At 31.2% G+C, this 20,877-nt stretch overlaps 2 protein-coding genes across 4 annotated transcripts in view; both read left to right on the forward strand.

The window, feature by feature from the left end:
• LOC145317328 (uncharacterized) overlaps positions 1-20,877 on the forward strand; it is a 263,955-nt gene that overhangs the window by 64,341 nt on the left and 178,737 nt on the right. The gene's annotated exons all lie outside the window — the stretch shown is intronic.
• LOC145317329 (5-hydroxytryptamine receptor-like) overlaps positions 1-20,877 on the forward strand; it is a 62,732-nt gene that overhangs the window by 30,854 nt on the left and 11,001 nt on the right. The window contains exons 4-7 of the mRNA XM_080158368.1: positions 1,566-1,699; positions 5,201-5,310; positions 7,167-7,332; positions 7,719-7,822. Of these exons, the coding sequence (XP_080014494.1) occupies positions 1,566-1,699; positions 5,201-5,310; positions 7,167-7,332; positions 7,719-7,822 (514 nt within the window). The remainder of the gene's footprint in view (positions 1-1,565; positions 1,700-5,200; positions 5,311-7,166; positions 7,333-7,718; positions 7,823-20,877) is intronic.

Raw genomic sequence — 20,877 nt, forward strand, 5'->3', positions numbered from 1 at the left:
TGGCAATTGAAAATATCACATATCCCCCATAGCGTTGCGGACAAACTGCTGTACTCAGAAAATTATAGAGTAGCTTCGCTACTGATAAAATTAATAGTCCCACATTAAAGAGTAATTATCTCAAATAATCTCCCCTATTATAAGAAACAAACACATTAAGGTGGGCTGGTTTTCAGGGATATAAAAGGATAAGACAATGGCCAATAAATTGATGTATATTTCCAATGATGTTATACAAAATTACCCGTTAGTAGATTACAATTAGTGGTTGAAACGTTTGTACACTCAACTTAATCAACTAACCAATCAAAATTTAATAAAAGACCCCAAAGTTGTTAAGCCATCGAATAAGAAAACGTTATTATAAAACTTTGGGGACTAGTGTAACAAACATCCTAATGAACCCTACCTCCATGGTTTAGTTTAGCTATTCTTTCTATCATCAACTTTAAAATAACTCAGGGATCTCAAGGGATAAGACAATGGACGATTTACATCCCTAACAGGGATACAAGTTTTAACACTGCTAGTTTGGAACCAACAAATTGAAATTCAATAAAAGTCCCCAATGTTTTTGAGCATACTTATGAGTTAACGTGACTACAAAATTTTAGGTACATTTATCATTTACAATCATATGTCTCCTCCCTTCCTAAATTGTACCAAATTATCCTTAAAAATTTCCCCTGTTGTAAGATACAAACCAATTAAATTTGTTTAATAACAGTGTCTCCAAATCTTACCTGGAATCCAAGGGGAAAAAGGATGTGTAAATTACTCCCCTAAAAAACATCAAAAACCCTAACTTTACCCCGCTCAAAGAAAAGCTTGTATATCCTTGCTGAAATTACGGTATTTATTTCAATTGTTTTGAAAATCTAATTTAATTTGTCACTAAATAATAAAAGTAAAAAGTTGAATTTTCTATAGTTAAAGATTTTAAAAGGGATTTATTTTATTCTCTAGTAGACATCGCAAGATAAAAATCAACGTAACCGTGAAAAACTTAATTTCTTTTACATCTTAAACAAAACTAATTTAGGAAACCCAATAAAAATTTAATTCCTTTATAAAAAAAAAAACATATTTAAATCTTTTTTACTTCTTAATTAATTAAATTTGATTAAAATTTTGCTGTACCTAATGATTTTGTAATTAAAATTCATAAGAAAGTAATTATTCATTAAATACATCCTCTTATAATCCATTAGAAAACTTTAGAAAATTTGAATTTATCGAACTTTACATATTTTAAAGTAGGTTATTTTTGCGTATTTTCTTTAGTTTTTTCACCAATTTTGAAGATTATTTAAACATTCCTATAAGATGAACAAACGGACAAAGAAAATTATAATCTTAATGATTATTGTTACATGTAATCATAACCCAAATTTCAGCCGTATATCATGAATAGCAGCTGAGAAACCACATTTTCGCCATAGCGTTACAGACTTACGGACGGACAGACAAGGTGATTTAATGAGTATCTTTGTCAATAAACAATGTGTTCCAGTTCGAACACACACATCAACTAGTTTTATTTTCCAAACTGTTATATTTTCCAGGAAATGTATTTGTAATCGGTGCCATCTTGTTGGACCGGCACCTGCAGTCCGTGGCCAACTATCTGATCCTCAGCCTGGCCGTCGCCGACCTTCTTGTGGCCCTGCTTGTCATGCCCCTGGGGGCTGTGTATATGGTAAGTTTATCTTGCGAAGCTACTCTATATTCATTGCTCGTCTGAGAGTGTGCTAACTTTATTTTTTTCTTTTAATTATTATTAGCAGGGAGAGAGGGGATATTTAAATGTTTATCATACTGGTACCCAAAGTTTTGTGAACTCTTTCTTTCATTTGTTGCTATAAAGAATTTGGTTACTTTTATCAATTCATGATTGGTTGTACCAAATATTGATAGTGGACAATTTACTGCCACGTCTCGCGGTCGTAGCGGTCATGCGTCATATTTGAAGGGTGACGCAAATTTCAGATCTTGTTTTTCGCTGATTTTTCTTTAAAGATAAAAGCGAGCTTGCAAGATTATTTAATTCGCTATAATTTTAAGATAAATTTTTCTCAAATCGCGAAATCATGGATCTGAAATTTGCGTCACCCCCCTAACCTGAAAGTGGTGAAGAGAATAAGGGAGGGGGTAGAACCGGTTATATTAATGTTTTGTTTTCTTGACTTTAAATTAAACTCTACCCCAAATATTATAAAGATATATATTCAGGGATATTTCACCTGAAACAAAATAATATGCCTACAACTTATAGGCAAAGTAACAGTTCATCTTAAGTATCGTAAATTTTTTTTAAAGCATATATAGAGACAGTAAAAAACTTTTTTTTGAATTTTTTAATTTAAAACTCCCAGGTAACAAACATAAATTGTAAGTTATACTTCATGTTTTAGTTTGTAGTGCAGCTTTTTACAGCACTTAACGTCTGTCTGACCGTCTGTCATGTATAAATTAGTTTTTCTCGGTTACATTATTTAATTCTTCTCCTAACCATTTATAACTAACTTTGTCCGTCTGTACAAGCAGGAATTTTAATATTAATAAGACTTACTGGGTTAGGATTTTTCTACCTACTAAGCACGTGTCCGTTATATACATCCCTCTGGATGTCTGTCCGTTACAACGAATTCAATTTTCTAGAGAAGTAAATTTAATTTGTCTGAATAAATCGGAAATGCTTACACTTTATAGACGTCCCTGAACTCCCCAACTCTCCGCTAAGGGTAAGGGGCAAAGCAATAGTTATTTGAAATGTTGGCTTCGCTACGTTGTTGTGTATTTCTCCTTGTTTATAAGTTTGTCCATTGTTCCTTAACATTTTATACCAAACTTTTCTCATTTACAAAATTAATGGATTTTAGACTTTATCCTCTCTTTTGGTTTTATTAGATTAGACTCTTTCCCACTTTATACTTTACCTAGGGGCGTACACCCGTTCATCTCCCAATCCCTAAAAAAAACTTTTTTTGGTATCTTTTGTTTAATCTTGATGGTAAAAACTAACAGTGTCCAAACTTAACAACCAATATTTTTATCTACAAACAGGCTTGATGATTTTGTTTATCATAATCGGGGTTGACATCAATTTATCGTCTATTTTGATGGCGATTTCTTTTTTATAATAATATGGTGATATCACCACCATTAAACTTCTTATTTAATTGCAGGGATCTTAAGGGATAAGACAATAAACGATAAATTGATTTACATCCCCAATGCTAACAATTAAAATTACTCCTGTAGATGAAAATTATAGTTTGGAACTAACAAATTCAAAGAAAGTACCCAAAGTTAACGTGGATATAAAACATTGGGTACCAATTTAATTTTAAGACCAATTTCCCCTCCCTGTGTAATCCTTAAATTCAAAGATTATATTTATGTAAATAAATTAAATAAAATTTCTTGATAAACAGGGATTACAACATCCATAAAAGAAAAGCATTGAAACGTTAGGACAAACGGACATTGACACTTGTATAGTGTCAGAACTGAATAATCAGAATATAAATGTATAAGAGTCGAAGCAAAATTGTAAGTAAATTTGTTGAAAAACTGCTTGATACAGAATAATGTTTATGGACATACTTACATTTTTAGATTATAGATTTGCTTCGCTTATAATATTGTACTTTATTGTCCCAGGAATCAGTATATCAAAAATCAGATCAATTAAATTAAATAATTAAATCATATAAAAATTTGTTGTTGAAAAAGTAAAAAAATCAACATGTTTAAAATGGAATTATGGACATTCAGGTAATGATTATAGAGTTGCTACGCTTTCTAAATCATACCTAATTACTACAGGAATCGCCATGCAAAGTTTGAAATCGATAGGACAATTACAACATGCCTAAATTAACGAAAAAGCTACCTGTTACGCACGGACGGACGGACCGACCCTAATCATAGAAAAGTTTCGCTATTTAAAAAAAAATTACTTAATAAAAAGTTTTTAATAACTAAATTTTAGGATAAAATTTGTTGAGAATTTTAATTTGTAAATTTTCAGTACTGACGTTCATAATTGGAATTATTTTAGATTCTACGTTAACAATTATCAAATTAAAATGCAAATAAAACCTAAATAATGATTCTTCTTCGGCTCATAATGCGATTTATCGGGGAGGTGATAGGTTCGAATCTCGTCGTATCACAGCGTCATAACTACAGAAGTTAGAAACTGTTCCTACTGCTGCTATGTCAGATGCGCGACATTAATATTTGGACACTTAGCATAGGGGGAATGCCTTGAGCCATAACAGGCGCATTCCATTAACATGCACAGTTTGGACTTGCAGAAAAGGTCGTGCAATCAAAAATTTGGTTTGTGTTGGGTGTTAGTTAACCTGATACCCCGGATGTTAGGACAGAAAAAAAGAGGTTTGGACTCGTCCGTATGAGGTCCCTTTTTTACGACAAAAATTATTAAACTTTTGAGAATACTCTAAAAATACATTATGATCATATACAATAATTCTTTTGCAGTTTTGCCCAAAACTAATTTTTTATCACATTTGAGCCATAACGAAAATAAAAATAAATATTATAGCAAATTTTCTTTTTAAGAAAATAAAATAACATTATAGGATAAATTCATATTTTTTGCCCAGAATGCTGGAATTATTTCTATAATTTTCGATTTTACTATCCGCGAAAAACTACCCACAAAAGAATATTATTTAATGCTAATCAAACATTTTGTTAAAGTCCGAGTGACTGAAAGAGTAAGGAAACAAACAAACCAAATAAAAAAGTTTTGGGATGAGATTAAAAGAGTTTTTTTTCTAGAGATACTTATTTGTTTGTATTGAGTTAGCCTTATTACTCACAGTAAATAAGGAAATAAAAAACCTAATGCTTAATTAGAAATAAAAAAGAAATAAAAAAAAATATTTTGCAGCATTGTGATTGTAAACTTTTGACAAACAAAAATACATATTTGCCCGCTAACTTCTTTAGTAGTGGCTTGCGTATTTCTTCCAGGGAGAGGACATTAAACTGTCAATTATTTTAGTACACAAATTTTTTGTAATATTTTAGTAAAATTAAAAGCACTTTATTCGTGATGATATAAATTACTGTTTAGTACATACAAAATCTACAAACAAATAGCCCCAATCATGCATGATCATTGAATTAAATTGACTGAAACCTAAATTTGATTAATTTTCAGATCAGAAAAACCTGGAGTTTGGGACCTGTACTGTGTGACATGTGGACGTGCAGTGATGTACTCTGCTGTACTGCATCCATACTACATCTTCTGGCCATTGCCGTTGACAGGTTGGTCGTTTTTGTTCTATGTTTATGTACTTTGTTGTAATGCATCTATTATTATACATCGTTTGTTACATGGTGTTGAGTTTTGTGGATCTTCTGCATTGCTTTCACACTAGTAATGATGTTGAGCCAAAGAAAACAAAATCAGTATTATAAAACTTTGGGGACTACAGTAATAAACCGCCCAATGTCCCCTCCCTACCTGAAATTGAAAACTATCTTATTATATAAAGTTGTAAGCTTTTTTTCCATAGCGGAGGATCTCGCTTACCGCTAAACTGGTCCAGGAAAGGTTTGAAAAATATTGCTCCTAGTTCGAATAAGAGCTCATTAAGTACCTAAAAAGGCTGATTTAGTCAAAATTGTTCATTTGGTAGGTTATTTGAAAATCATTTCAGACTGAATCAATATTTTTCAAAACGGTTTTCAGATCTGTAATCAGCATTTCAATGCGGTCATTTTGATATGCAACATGCCTGTGTTTGAAGGAATTTCAATTTTTGGTTTTAAAAGGGGGTGGGCACATTTTATAACCCCCGCGCTCCCGTTGTTTTTTGGATTAAAAAACCTCTTTCAAATTTCACAGGGTTTTATATTGGCCCAGTAAGCCTTGCCAATGTGAAAAAATGTGAAATTTTTAAAAAGTTGGAAATCAACCCGCCTTACTCTCCACCCACCCAATAAATAATGACCCTCTCAAAAAATCACTTTTTCTTTTTTTTAAAACTTAAATTGAAATGGGAAAGGGTCGACTTCTAAACACCCTCCTCTCTCTTTACGTGTCCCCAAAGGCTTCTAGAGGTGTAGTAAGTATATATATTGATGAATTTAGTATTGATTTCTATCCTATTTTTCTAAATATCTTTTTAAATATTCTCCTTTTGTTTTCAAATCTCAAATTTAGATTTTTTATGCTAAATTAATTTGCAAATATCAAAACTTATGCAAATTTGATTCATTGTCGAATTTTTAGATAAAAGTTTTTTGAAAGGCTATTTAATGATTTTGTAACAATTATCTCATTCATTTCTGAATTTAGATATAATTAATTATATAAAACAAAAAGAAAAAAAGGATAAAATCCTTTTATTTTTATTTTATCATCGTATACCCTACCTAAGTTTTAAAAAGGAATTTTAAATTGTTTAGAGTTATTTGGTGTCGAAAAAAATGATATAGTGGTGAGTAAACGTTGGGCTGTTTATAACACTAGTCACAATAGTTTTATCATAACGTTTGGCTTAACAACGTTGGGGACTTTTATTGAATTTTTTATTGGTAGTTGCATGAAGTTGAGTGCCCAAATGTTTCAACCACTAATGATAATCTACAGAAGAAGTAATTGTGTGTATAATTATAATGAATGTACATCAATTTATCGACCATTGTCTTATCCCTTTAGAGCCCTGTTAGAAAAGGTTAGATTATGTTAGGATTATTATGTGAGTGTGATTCTAAAGTATACAGAAATTACTTTTTATGGGGGTTGGGGGTTATGGAAAAAAAAACAATTAAATGATTAATTAATCAATTGCATCCTGTACTTTAGAAACCAGGAAGCATTTTTGAAAGTGTAGTTATTATGTATTCAGTATTTGACCGTCTAACATAATTAAAATCAATATATGATATGTATAATTAACTGAGCCTATATTATTGTTCTATAAAAGTATAAAAGTTTGTTTCAAGCAGGGCTCGGCAGCCGCTCGTAAAACCCAGGAAAATCAACCTTCTACAAGTTTTTATAAATCATGACTGAAATATGACAATCCTTCTTTTTAAAAAATTCAAAGAATCTAAACATGATGCAGAAAGATTTTCAATTCAAAAGGATAAAAATTAATCTTTATTTTGTTTAGATTCTGGGCGGTGACTCGAGCCGAGTATATCCACTCTCGGAACAGCCAGAACATCAGCCTCATGATTTGTCTCGTCTGGGTCATCTCCATCATTGTGTCCCTGGCCCCTCTGCTTGGATGGAAAGATGACAGCTGGGCAGAGAGGGTTGAGGCGGGAGATTGTATGGTGAGTTGTTTTCGGCCATTATTAGTTATTTATCGTATCGAATTATAGACAGCTTTCCACGAAGAGTAAGATTAAAAATTGTAAGATTAATTCAAGTTTTGCTAACCCCGATGAGCCAAAGGACCGGACCTTCAAAACTAGTATTTATTTTATTATTTTTAATTATTCGTTATAAATGCTTTTTAAGCATAAGCGTTTCAATGGCAGTAAACAATGCTTGCATAGTAATTACGATTCCCCTATCCACCCCATTTACTTTTCTTAATGGATAATTGACCTGGCCAGTAATTGATGTCAATGTTAGCAACCTTTATTGACGATAATTTTCCCCCTGTCTTAATATTCTATATCCATTTTTGTCCCAGTTTCATAATTGTTTAATTCAGGTTAGTCAAGATATCTCGTACCAAATCTTCGCCACCAGCGCAACATTCTTTGTTCCTCTCATTCTTATTCTCATACTATACTGGAGGATCTTTTTAACAGCCAGGTAAAACCTTTTTCCTGAATACAACCAGGCAGACAACTAACCCTTTGATGGACGACCTTGCTTTGTTACCCGTATAAGTATTATATTCCTTTTTTACTGGAGGATGTTTAAACGGTCAGTTAATTTAATGTAACAATCAACCCTTTTATTGTGAAACCTTTCGTTTTCTCATACTAAACTGGATTACCTTTTTAACGGCCAGGTAAAACCTTTTTCATGAATATAACCAGACAGAAAACTAACCCTTTGATTGGACGACCTTGCTTTGTTAATGTAATGTAACAATCAACCCTTTTATTGTAAAACCTTTCTTTTTCTCATACTCTACTGGAGGACCTTTTTAACAGCCAGGTAAAACCTTTTTCCAAAATACAACGATTGCAAAACTTTATGTTGCCCGTATTCCCCTTACTTTTAAAAAAGGGCTTAACTCAGACAATCTTCCCTTTGATTCAACGACCTTTTTATCCTTATTCTCATACCAGACTAGAGAACTATTTATCAATGAACATTTTTCTTCTACAGACAACCAACCCTGATATACCAACAGTTTGTGCAACCAGCTATCTAAAACGATTGTCCACTCAACTTCATGAAACAACCAATACAAATTCAATAAGTGTCCCCAAAGTTGTCAAGCCAGCGAATAATTAAACGCAATTATAAAACTTTGGGACTAGTATAATAAACAGCCCAGTGTCCCCTCCCTGTCTTTCTGTGTACAACAAAACTAAAAGAATAAAGGAATAATGGTTTTAAAGCAAACAAAATGTAAAAGAATAGTTATTTCTCGCATCGTATTATATCCAGCTTTCTACGAATATAGAAATGTACAATCATAAGATTAAAACCAGTTTTTTTAGCCGGTGCCTTCGGCACCTCGGGGCTAAAAAAAATAGTTTTAATCTCATAATTGTACTTTCTATATCCGCGGAAAGCCGTTTATAATACGATGCGAGAAATAACTATTCTTTTACATTTTGTTTGCTTTAAAACCATTATTCCTTTATTCTTTTAGTTTTGTTGTACACAGAAAGACAGGGAGTTTTTTTAGCCGGTGCCTTCGGCACCTCGGGGCTAAAAAAATAGTTTTAATCTTATGATTGTACATTTCTATATTCGTAGAAAGCTGGATATAATACGATGCGAGAAATAACTATTCTTTTACATTTTGTTTGCTTTAAAACCATTATTCCTTTATTCTTTTAGTTTTGTTGGCAGACATAGTTTTTTCGTATGGATGAGAACTGGTTCCTATCCACCGGATTCGAATGAATAAGAGAAAGAATATTTCCAAACGAACTAAACGTTATTAAATGATAGTTTGATTCTTTTGACCCATTTTTTTTGCGACAATCATGAAAACTTTTATATACCTGCCAAAAACATTCACATTTTTACAATAGATATCACAGTTGCAATGTAAACTAGCAAAGAAACGCTAAAACTTACTATATCTGTCTGTCTGTCTGTCTGCCGCGCTATTAAATAAATAAGCTATTATTGATTTACTTCTGTTTAATTCAGCGGATATTTTTTGTTGAAGATTCTCCAAACCAAGTTCTGCTATTTTAGAAAAGTTTCTGTGTAATTTAAAGATTGCTCTGGTCAATGGATACTTACTTTACAACCTATCATGACCGTCTGTCAGTCTGTAAAAGACGCTTTAAAAAATGAGATTTATTACTATTTGTTACCTATGGTCGATGTTGTATTACTTGATTTAACTAGAACCCAATAATTTTTACAAAGAATAGCCATTAAATATTTTTGTATAAAAATAATCTGTTTTAGTTTGGTGAAATATTTGTGAAATAACTAACTAGGCATGGTAATAAGTTGATGTATGTACTAGTTTCATTGTCTATAGTATGGCTCTGTTTTGGTCAGAATTCGTACATGCCACCTTTAATAGTTAATATTATACTCCTATATCAAGATTTATTATGATAGGGGAAAAATTGTCGTCAATTTAGCTTGCTAACATGGAACTTATTTATTGGTCAGTTCGTTCATACATTAGTAGGTATGGGGATGGGGTAAAGGGGAGGTATCATTCCTTTAGCCCGATACAAGTTTTACTTAATTAGAAAACTTAAAAATCTGGTGTAAGATCCAAGTTATAATATATCCATAATGAAGAGTATTAATTTAAGTCTGAAGAATAGAGTTATTAAAAATAGAAATACAGATTATTGTCCAGGTCTAAGTGGCATCCAAGTTTTGATTCGCAGATAAGCTGAAAAGGAAAAGTTGTTTTGGCATGTAGCAATAACATGGAGCAGCATGGGGTTAGTTGTGGTAAGGGCCATCTAGCCCTTTGTTGAGATTTTCCCCAAACTACCTAATGTCAAAAGACACCCCTTCCCTACTGCCCTACTGTCAGACTATACAAATTTGTACTTTTTAAAAATTTATAGATTTATCATTTACATATTTAACTATTGCTTTATATCATATCACCATTACATGGAGATTCAAAGAAATCCCTTTATATCAAGGAAATAAAAAAGAGCATCAAAAGATTCATCTAATGGCAACACCTTGCTACATGCAGTAAAAATCTGTCTTGGACTTAACTTGAGTCAAGACAGAGCATGATTGTATGTCCGCGCCCTCAGAATTTAGTTTCTCCACAATTTGCCTTGGAAGCCTTTTGCTTAAGTAAAAAGTTTCAGTGAAAATTTCTGACTGGTCAAGTTATGAGCTTTAGTAAAGCAGCATGACTTATTTGGTACTCATGTTTAAATGCCATCAGGTCATGGGAATTGTAGGAACCTATTTAAATATAATCATATGTACATATTACTTTTTTTTAAATTAGGAAAATTTCTAATTTAAAAATAGTATACTACCTAGATATATTTTGCAATAAATCCCAACTTTGCATCATGTCCGCATTTTTTTTGCACACCCTTTAAAGATTTTTCTCTGTCAAATTAAAATATAAAATAATGAAAAAACACCTCAAATTAATATAAAATTTCAATTTTACCCCATATAATAATTTATGTCAGTACATCTATTATTTATACCTTTATTGTAAGAAAGAGAGTATAAAAGAAATCAATAATAGATTCTTGATGACGTAGTGCAGTCATTTGGCCAACAACTTAAAACAAGCAAAAAACATTATTAGTAGAAAAAAACTTTTAGGTAAAAAAGTAAATAAGGATTTTTTAGAATTTTTTCAATATCCTATCCTAGATAGATTTATTTTTATATTACCTAAAGGATTGTATGTCTACTTAAATTACTAAACTACCTGACTAAAAATCTACCAGGGATATTAATCTATGTAGAACAGAAATTACACTACACAAAAACTTGTGAAAATGATAGTAAGAGATTTTTATAGCCAGGGTTTCAGATCCATTAAAGTATTTTTTCATGTAAAAAGAATGGTACAATGTTGTACAGTGATATAGTTTAGAAACTATTCTTCCACACATGGGGGGTTGGAGGGTTGGGGGATGTTATTCCCGCTCCAGACCATATTTAGGGAGGGGTACTGTATCTAATTTTTTGTGGGGGGGGGGGGAGGGGCAACCGTTAATCTTCTTACGACCTTGGAATAAAATTTTTTAGGGGGAGTAATAAGATCCTGGGTACCCCTAGCGCCTCTTGGTTCCATATACAGTAAATATATAATGTTCCATATGAAATATGTGAAATTATATGTAAAGCAAAGTTTTAAGAACAAATAATTTATAACAATTTAAAAGTCTAAAGGTATACCGCAGCAAATGTGATTGTGTGTTGTTTGTATGTGTATATTACCCTGCAATGAATATGCATGTTCTTGCATATAGATATATGTTAAAATAAAGTTATTGTAATATTTCTGGAGTGTTTTTGTAAGACTTTCGAAAATACTCTACTTAAAGAGAAGCTTTGCTAGATGGCAGGGGGTAACAAAACCTTAAAACCTGAATGTTAAAATTTCTTTTTTAAGCTCTTTATACTGCCTATAAAATATACCCTTTTTCTATGTGCACTAAAAAGAGCTTTTTTTCTATTTGAAGATATTAAAAAAAAAAAATTTTTAAATGTTCATACTAAAGTTTGAGGAAAAATTGTTATTCATCTTCTTTTTCTACATTATTATAATGTATTTTGTGAATGATTTTTCTTTGTACACAGCATTTGCATATGGCTTATGTACAATATTGTACATATAGCAGTATGGAGCTTGAAAATATTTCTTTTTCTTAAAATTGTCTAGCGGATGAAACTCCAGAGGTCTCTAGGCGCACATTAAAAGAAGAGAGAGAGTTCAAACCACCACATTAAAATTAAGTTTGTAAAACATAGGGAATATTCACCAAATATTTTATGTCTCAAATTTTAGTCAAGAAAATCACATTTCCTCCATAGCTATAGAAACGATCTGAAGTGCAGAAAGTAAATCATAGAGTAGTTTCACTGTTAGATATTTCATAGGAATGTAAGCAGATTTTATGGAAAGCAGACTCAGTCAAATAGTAAGCTATACCTTTTGGTATAAACAGACACACATATAACTAGACTTGCTACCTCTTAAACCAAGAATTTATTTCTTTTCAACAGAGAAATTTGCTAGTTGCTTCTCAGGGGCGTTCAAGCTTTTTTTTTTGGGGGGGGGGGGGGGTAAAATGGCACGCGAAGCACTCCGCAAATTTTGTTTACCCCCCCTCAAAAAATTTACCCCCGGGGAAAATTTTTTTTGTTAGAGATTTTTTTATTTTTGGGGGGTATTTACCACCCCCAAACAATTTTTTTGGGGGGGGGGTAAATGGTTGGGGTAAATTTTAAATGGGGGGGGGGGGGTAATCCCTACTTCCCCCCCCCTATGTTGCTTCTTTAAATTTATAAAGAATTAATTTATTATTAACTGCTAGTTTGAGAGATATTAAGTTATATTCTTATTCTTTCTTTCAAGAATGAATAAATATTTTCAAGTTCCTACCTGTATATGCTGTATGTGTGTGTTATAATACAATACTTACTAATCTACATTTACAGGGTGCCAACATAAAAGTCTTTTGTTAAAGTCATAATAAGTTTTTTTCTCTATATTTTTTATATTCTATTTTTTCTAAGCCTTTGATTTGCCCCTTTCCTTCTAGGTGTCGTACCTAAGCAGAAGGGGTTATATTATTCTCTGCCATATATATTGTATGATTAAATAACACCCTGTATATTGTATATATACATAACACCCTGTACAATGTATATATACATATCTCCCTGTACACTGTATATACAGAATGTATTCATAATACTCTACTATATCCTAGCTTTCAGTTCTTGTTATTCATACCCTGTCCCTGTGTATTATTGTATGTATACATAGCACCCTGTACACTGTACATACTGAATATATGCATAATACTCTACTATATCATAGCTTTCAGTTCTTGTTATTCATACCCTGTCCCTGTGTATTATTTATGTATACATAGCACCCTGTACACTGTACATACTGAATATATGCATAATACTTTACTATATCCTAGCTTTCATTTCTTGTTATTCATACCCTGACCCTGTGTATTATTTAATACTTACATTTGCGGGAACTTTTGTTTAATGAAATCTTCCAATTTTTAACATTTACGAAACAGCCTGCCTTATTGCATCAAGATCCATGACAGATCTTTATAGGAAATAAATGTCTATATATGAGCTCAAGTTTTCCCAGCAATATTTGTTTAAAACTCATAATTCTCCAATAATCCGTAATAAACTCTCATTGACCAGAACGATAAGACCCATTATTTTACTGTATGAAGAATAAATAATTTTTTTTTATTTCATGTTGTTATTTGAATTATATTGAAGTATTAAATTTCTATCCTTAAAATAGAAAATTTAAATTAATAATATAGTAAATAAAAGAAAACTTAGTTCTAAAATAATTTAATACTAGCGATACGTGCATAATGTGGTCAGATATTGAACTAAAATTTAACAGTTAACTAAAATTTTTAACCCTTTCAGGACGATAATTTGAAATAAAAAATATTAAGATCCTAAAATAGTTTAAAGAAAGAAATCGTCAGGAAGAAGATAATGGAAGGGTGAATAGTCGGAATTCAGATAACCAAAAGAAAGTAAATAAAATATTGAATAAACCTAGCCAATAGCGAGATAATTATATCGAACCCAACTCTAGTAATAATATACAGAACACCCTGTATATTGTATATATATATAGCACCCTGTACATTGTATACACTGAATATATGCATAACTATATCCTAGCTTTCAGTTCTTGTTATTCATACTTATTAACTCTTCTTAACATCAAAGAAAAGGAAGTAACTTTAAACATTTTAGCCCCCTAGTCTCACGGGGCCACAAGAGTAGGTTAACTTTTCCTCTTAAAAATAAAAAAAAAAGCGTTCTGTAAATTTTTAAATTAATTGTCAAGCCGTTTAAAAGATCTTAACGAGCATAAATAAATAAAGCTAAAAATACGAATCTAAATATAACAAAGCCATCAAGCTCTAAGTTTTTTTATAGTATAGGGACGAAACCACTAGTAAACAAATAATCTCGTCTGAAGGAATAGACAATAGTACAAAGAGAAAGTTGTTGCCGTCTTGGGTTTGCCTCATTAGGTCTTACAGTTAGATACATTAATAGATTATAATGTATTAGTATCCATTGATTTTTCCTTATTACATACTGCAGTTATATGCAAGAACAATAACAGTGTAGTATCCTTAATAATGATGGATTTGCCTTATGACACTTTAAAGTTAAATACACGAATAAATCGCAGTGTATTTGCATCCTTTTGCATCTTTCAGTTAGATCCATGAAAAGATTTTTGTATTTGTATGAAACCACTCTTAGAAAGTCAAATTAAATAGTTTTAAGATTCTAGTATTTACAAAATTAAGTTATTATAACATATAATAATACATTACCACTTCTAAAACTCAGTAATCCATTAAAGTAACTAACCATCTTCCCCTTTCTTTTATTAATCTTCAGACTGTGTATATGGGCCAACTTTGTTTTGTTCTAAAGTTTTCTAATAAACAATTTTGTTTGCCTTTTCTTTAATTTTCCTTGTATATACATATGTGTATATGTTGTTTTACACTAAATTTTAAGACTTACATTTTTATCTAAATTGGTCAGTTCTTTCATCCACAGGAGGGGAGAGGATGTGGTAAAAAGGGTGGAAGGTGGGAATCATTTATTTAGCCCGCTGCAAGTTTGATATATCCATTAATATAGAACTTGCTCAAATATTAACAAGAAAGATTATGAAATACTTTTTACATATTTTTTGTTAATTCAATGTAATTAACCCTTTTAGCGACGCAACTTCTCTTCAACAAGATTTAGTCCGACTGACTGACAACTACTACCGTCATAAAAATTCAATAAAACTTTATTATTAGAGTATTTATTTTTTAAAATTAGATTTAAATTTATTATCCATTAGTGATACCATTTCTGTGAATTGTTTAAAATTACATAAAAATTTCTGTCAAAAGTATTTAACAATTTAATAGTTCTTTTTTTAAAGAATTTAACTACACCACTTATAATATTACACTAGTCCCTAATTTTTTTAATAATGTTTTCTTATTCGTTGGCTGAACAACTTTGAGAACTTTTCTTGAATTTTGATTGGTTGATTCATTAAGTTGGGTGTCAAATCGTTTCATCCACTAACTGCAATCTACAGATAGGGTAATTTTGTGTATCACCATTGGCCCTGGGGATGTGCATTAATTTATCGGCCATTGTCTTATCCCTTTAGATCTCTGCACACAGACAGGTTTATTATCAGAAAGTTTTGGTATACTTGAAGTGTATATGGCTCATCACTGGGAGGGAGGGAGGGGACATTGAACTGAAAATTAAAATGATACACAAAGTTTTATAAACACATTTTCTCATTCGTTGGCTGAAAAGATAAAACTTTTGGTACTTTTATTAAATCTTGATTATTTTGTTTGAAATAATAATGTCCAAGCTTATCCATCAATAATTTGAATCTATATAATGGTCATTTTTTAGAATGTACATCAATTAATTGTCTATTGTCTTATCCCTTCGTCTCGCTGAGTGTGTGTGTGTGTGTATGTGTGTGTTTGTGTGTGTGTATGTGTATGTGGTTAATCATGACACTTTGTTGTGCGGTTAATGTGCCAGAATAATGTTTAGTCTCCTGTCTAGCAGGGGTGAAGGGATAAGTTAATGTGCCAGAATAATGTTTAGTCTCCTGTCTAGCAGGGGTGAAGGGATAGGTTAATGTGCCAGAATAATGTTTAGTCTCCTGTCTAGCAGGGGTGAAGGGATAGGTTAATGTGCCAGAATAATGTTTAGTCTCCTGTCTAGCAGGGGTGAAGGGATAAGTTAATGTGCCAGAATAATGTTTAGTCTCCTGTCTAGCAGGGGTGAAGGGATAGGTTAATGTGCCAGAATAATGTTTAGTCTCCTGTCTAGCAGGGGTGAAGGGATAGGTTAATGTGCCAGAATAATGTTTAGTCTCCCGTCTAACAGGGGTGAAGGGATAGGTTAATGCGCTAGAATAATGTTTAGTCTCCTGTCTATCAGGGGTGAAGGGATAGGTTATTGTGCCAGAATAATGTTTAGTCTTCCGTCTAGCAGGGGTGAAGGGATAAGTTAATGTGCCAGAATAATGTCTAGTCTCCCGTCTAGCAGGGGTAAAGTGATAGGTTAATGTGCCAGAATAATGTTTAGTCTCCCGTCTAACATGGGTGAAGGGATAACTTAATGTGCCAGAATAATGTTTAGTCTCCCGTCTAGCAGGGGTGAAGGGATAACTTAATGTGCCAAAATAATGTTTAGTCTCCTGTCTATTTGTTAATTTTCTTTTTTGATAATAATTTCTTTGTTAATATCATTTGATTAGAATATATCCTGAAAACAAGAACTTCCAAGTGAGGGGTTTAAAAAGCTTGAGGGTGAATCTAATGTATCTTTTTTTATTTTAAGGAAGTTAAGGGGGTCATTTAAGGGGGTAAACTTTTGACGTCTATTCTGTAAAAATGTAAAGGTTTTTTTAACGATAATTTACAAGCTCAAGCCCCCCCCCTCCCCCCCACTAGTTAGGATAAAACCATTATTTTAATTTATTCTTTTTAAATAGGAGGGTTCCTACAGTCACATTGAGTGAAAGCACCAGTTATGTTGATATGATAACAGCATAAAGGTTTTACTACTTTATCCTTGACAATATTAGACATACAAATATATACAACAATATTCTTTTAGCTGTTTTTTTTATGCTGCCTTCAGCCTCTAAGCAGTAAGGCATTTGGATGAATTTTTTGTTTACTGGAGCATTTTATATAACTTGCATTTGTAAATCCTCAATGATGATCAATCAAATTACCACTTCTGGTTAAAAAATTTTGATCCAACCAATCAAAATTCAAATAAAGTACCCATAGTTTTGGCGCAATGAAGAAAATAACTTGGTCATACAACTTTGGGTACCAGTATCCCCTATATCCCCTGAAAATAAGTATCTTACTTGCAGCTAAATCTAGCAGTTTAGGTGTCAAATGGCTAATGGGGTTAAATTCAAATATTTTTGGTATTATATCAAATTGAATGGAATCAAACAAGTTTCCAAGGTTTCATGTACAGGAGCTCGTTTTTGTTAGCTTAAAATCTTTGGGTACGTACAAACCATCAGTGTCCAATCTTTCAGCTCATTATTGTAATGTCCTTGTAAGGAAAGATGGACACTTTAAAACATAAATTAATTGTGCTACGTAAAACTTGTAGAGGCTAGAGACGAAGCAAGTATCCTTTTATATAAGCATCAGGATGTGTATCTGTCATATGAATATTTAGGGGAGGATATTATATCATTAAATATGTATAAAAGTATAAATCCATCCTAGTATACTACAATCCACTCAAATTTCCACTTGTTCTATACAATTTATTCATGAGTGCAGTATCTTCATTAGACACTTTCAAAATTACTCAAAAGAAGTTGTATCAACTTTTTTGCTTTTTATTTAAGATAGCTAGCCGGTCCTTTCAGTAAGTAGTAGATGTAAAATTTTTCATAGAATTCAGATATGCAATCGTTTTTTTTGTAGACCTCTTATTTTTTAAGTAATTTAAGTTTTTTAAAAAAATAATTAAGTCGGTTTTAAGGTACTAAAACGCAACAAAATAAAAGAAGAAAATGGCCAGTATGAACAAAAATAGTAAGATCTTTAATTTGACACCTTACTTTTAAAATTCTGTTGAGTAATTATTGAAAAAATCTATTTTTTTAACCTCGGTTTAATAAAAACTTTAGACCTAAATATTTTCTCAAACAGACATAAAAAACATGGGTTCATATATACCTTTAGAATCAGAAAAATATTACGAATCTATTCTAAGCAAAATTGAAAAAGTTTTATAAAACTATAATAAAAAAAAAAATTTTATTTTAAGAATCATAATTTTCGGCTTTAAAGGGTTAGCTTGAATAAAACCTGAATAAAACCTAAACAAAAGACAATGCAATGTAGCAGATATTTTTTAAACACAAGAAACAATAATGTATTTTTAACTGCATTGTTTTGAAGTTTATAAACAGACTGATGCATATTTGTTCATAATTTTTCATTCTTTACATGTTCTTTAATATCACTATATTTATTGTAGTATCTATTGTATATATTGTATGAACGTTCTCCTTTTTTTCTGGCAATTCTATAGGTTAATTTTATAGATTAAGCTTCCCGATTCGTCAATTTTTGCGATTTGTGATTGGCTAGTTTAGTAGTTACAATTCTTAAAATAACTTTTTTATTTTTTCTATTTTTTATTACAATTTTTTTAAACTTTTTCAATTTTGCTTACAATGGATTCATATTATTTTTCTCATTCTAATGGTATATATGAACCCATATTTTTTATGTCTGTATGAGAAAATATTTAGGTGTAATGTTTTGATTAAACCGAGGTTAAAAAAATAGATTTTTTCAACAATTACTCAACAGAATTTTAAAAGTAAGGTGTCAAATTAAAGATCTTACTATTTTTGTTTATACTGGCTATTTTCTTCTTTTATTTTGTTGCGTTTTAGTACCTTAAAACCGACTTAATTATTTTTTTAAAAAACTTAAATTACTTAAAAAATAAGAGGTCTACAAAAAAAACCGATTGCATATCTGAATTCTATGAAAAATTTTACATCTAATACTTACTGAAAGGACCGGCTAGCTATCTTAAATAAAAAGCAAAAAAGTTGATACAACTTCTTTAGTATTTATCAAGGTTGGTGGAGCTCTTTATAGTGTCTATAAAAAAAATACAATGCAAATGACCAATGTTAGATCAATAGATAGAATAAAATTACCAATGGCAGGATAGTATACATTTTGATTGACCAATGGTGGGTCACTTTGTAGACACTATGAAAAGCTTTAGGTTGAAGATACAAACCTTATCATATCTCACAGTGCCTTCGAAGGTGCTTTGACTTTAGTGTCAGAACCTAAATTGGGAAATAGTGCATTTCATTACCCTAGGTTAGATAACTTCATTTCACTTTTCAGTAAAATCTAAAATGCAGCGGTTTTTGAGAAAATTAGATTTAAAAATTTCAAGTTCAATTTTCACCCACTAGGAGTTACCGCATAATCATGACAAGAAAAGCAAAGATTATTTATTTAAAATTTTGAACAACTTTGCTTTTATAAAGTCAGTCATAAAACCTCTCTATATATGATTTATTTAAGGCTGAATTTCCGTGACCTTAGCAAAGCAATTGGTAAAAATGGCCATTAATTAACTCACTTCAGGAGTGGTTTTATGAAGAACGTTATAAAAGCAAAGTTGTTAAAAATTTTAAATAAATAATCTTTGCTTTTCTTGTCATGATTATGCGGTAACTCCTAGTGGGTGAAAATTGAACTTGAAATTTTCAAATTTAATTTTCTGAAAAACCGCTGCATTTTAGATTTTATTGAAAAGTGAAATGAAGTTACCTAACCTAGGGTAATGAAATGCACTATGTCCCAATTTAGGTTCTGACACAAAAGTCAAAGCACCTTCATTTGCACTGTGATCTATATTAATGTATTTTCTGAAAAAAAATTTAAGAAATTTGTACAAATTCAGTACATTTTGGGGTGTTGAATTAAAGAATACATCTTATTTTATTTCATTACAAAAGGCAGTGTAAATACAAACAAAATCAACTAACTAATAACCTATCTAATTATAATTGCTTCACCCTCTGACCTCAAGAAGAGGGCGGGGATATTTCAGGAAAATAGCCTAAAACCTCCCACAAGTAAAACCCCATCGGACTGACAATTTTAGAGTTCTTTAGCTTCAGACAAATAAAACTGACTTTTTTATATTATAAGATATATCAATTTATAGTGTAGTATGTTACATATATTTTTTCTTTGAAACACTCTAATCTTCATAACAAATATTATGTCTTATGTTTATTAGTAATAACATTACCAGATAACTTATTTAGACTATTAAGAAACATTTCCTTTTTTTTAATCTAAGCTTTTTCCATAATTAGGGTCGGTCCGTACGTGGAACGGTTAGCTTTTTTCGTTAATTTAATCAGGTTAGAGTTGTCCTATCGATTTTACACTTTGCATGATGATTCATATAACAGTTAGGTACAACATAGAAAGCGCAGCTACTCTATAATCTCTACAAGAAAGTCCGTACATCCATTTCAAACATGAAGATTTTTTACTTTTTATACAACAAATTTTTGTATGTTTAAATTATCCGATTCATCTGATTTTTGGAATACTGATTTCTATACTGTTTTGCAACAAATTTATTTACAATTTTGTGTGGACTTATGCATTAATATTCTGATTATTCAGCTCTGACACTTTACAAGTGTTAATCTTCGTTTGCCCTTCAATTTCAAAGCTTCGCTTATATGGATGTTGTCATCCGTGTTAAGTTAAAGAACACACACTTGCATATTTTAACTATTCTAGAATTCAATTTTAAGTAATTCCTTTTTTGCTTCAAAAGTCTAAACATATAAGGAAAGATAAAGAGAGTTATAAAATACATGAACCTAT

Source organism: Acartia tonsa, chromosome 4 (assembly GCF_053477335.1).
Source record: "Acartia tonsa isolate MP-2025a chromosome 4, ASM5347733v1, whole genome shotgun sequence".
In the NCBI taxonomy this organism is placed as follows: domain Eukaryota; kingdom Metazoa; phylum Arthropoda; class Copepoda; order Calanoida; family Acartiidae; genus Acartia; species Acartia tonsa.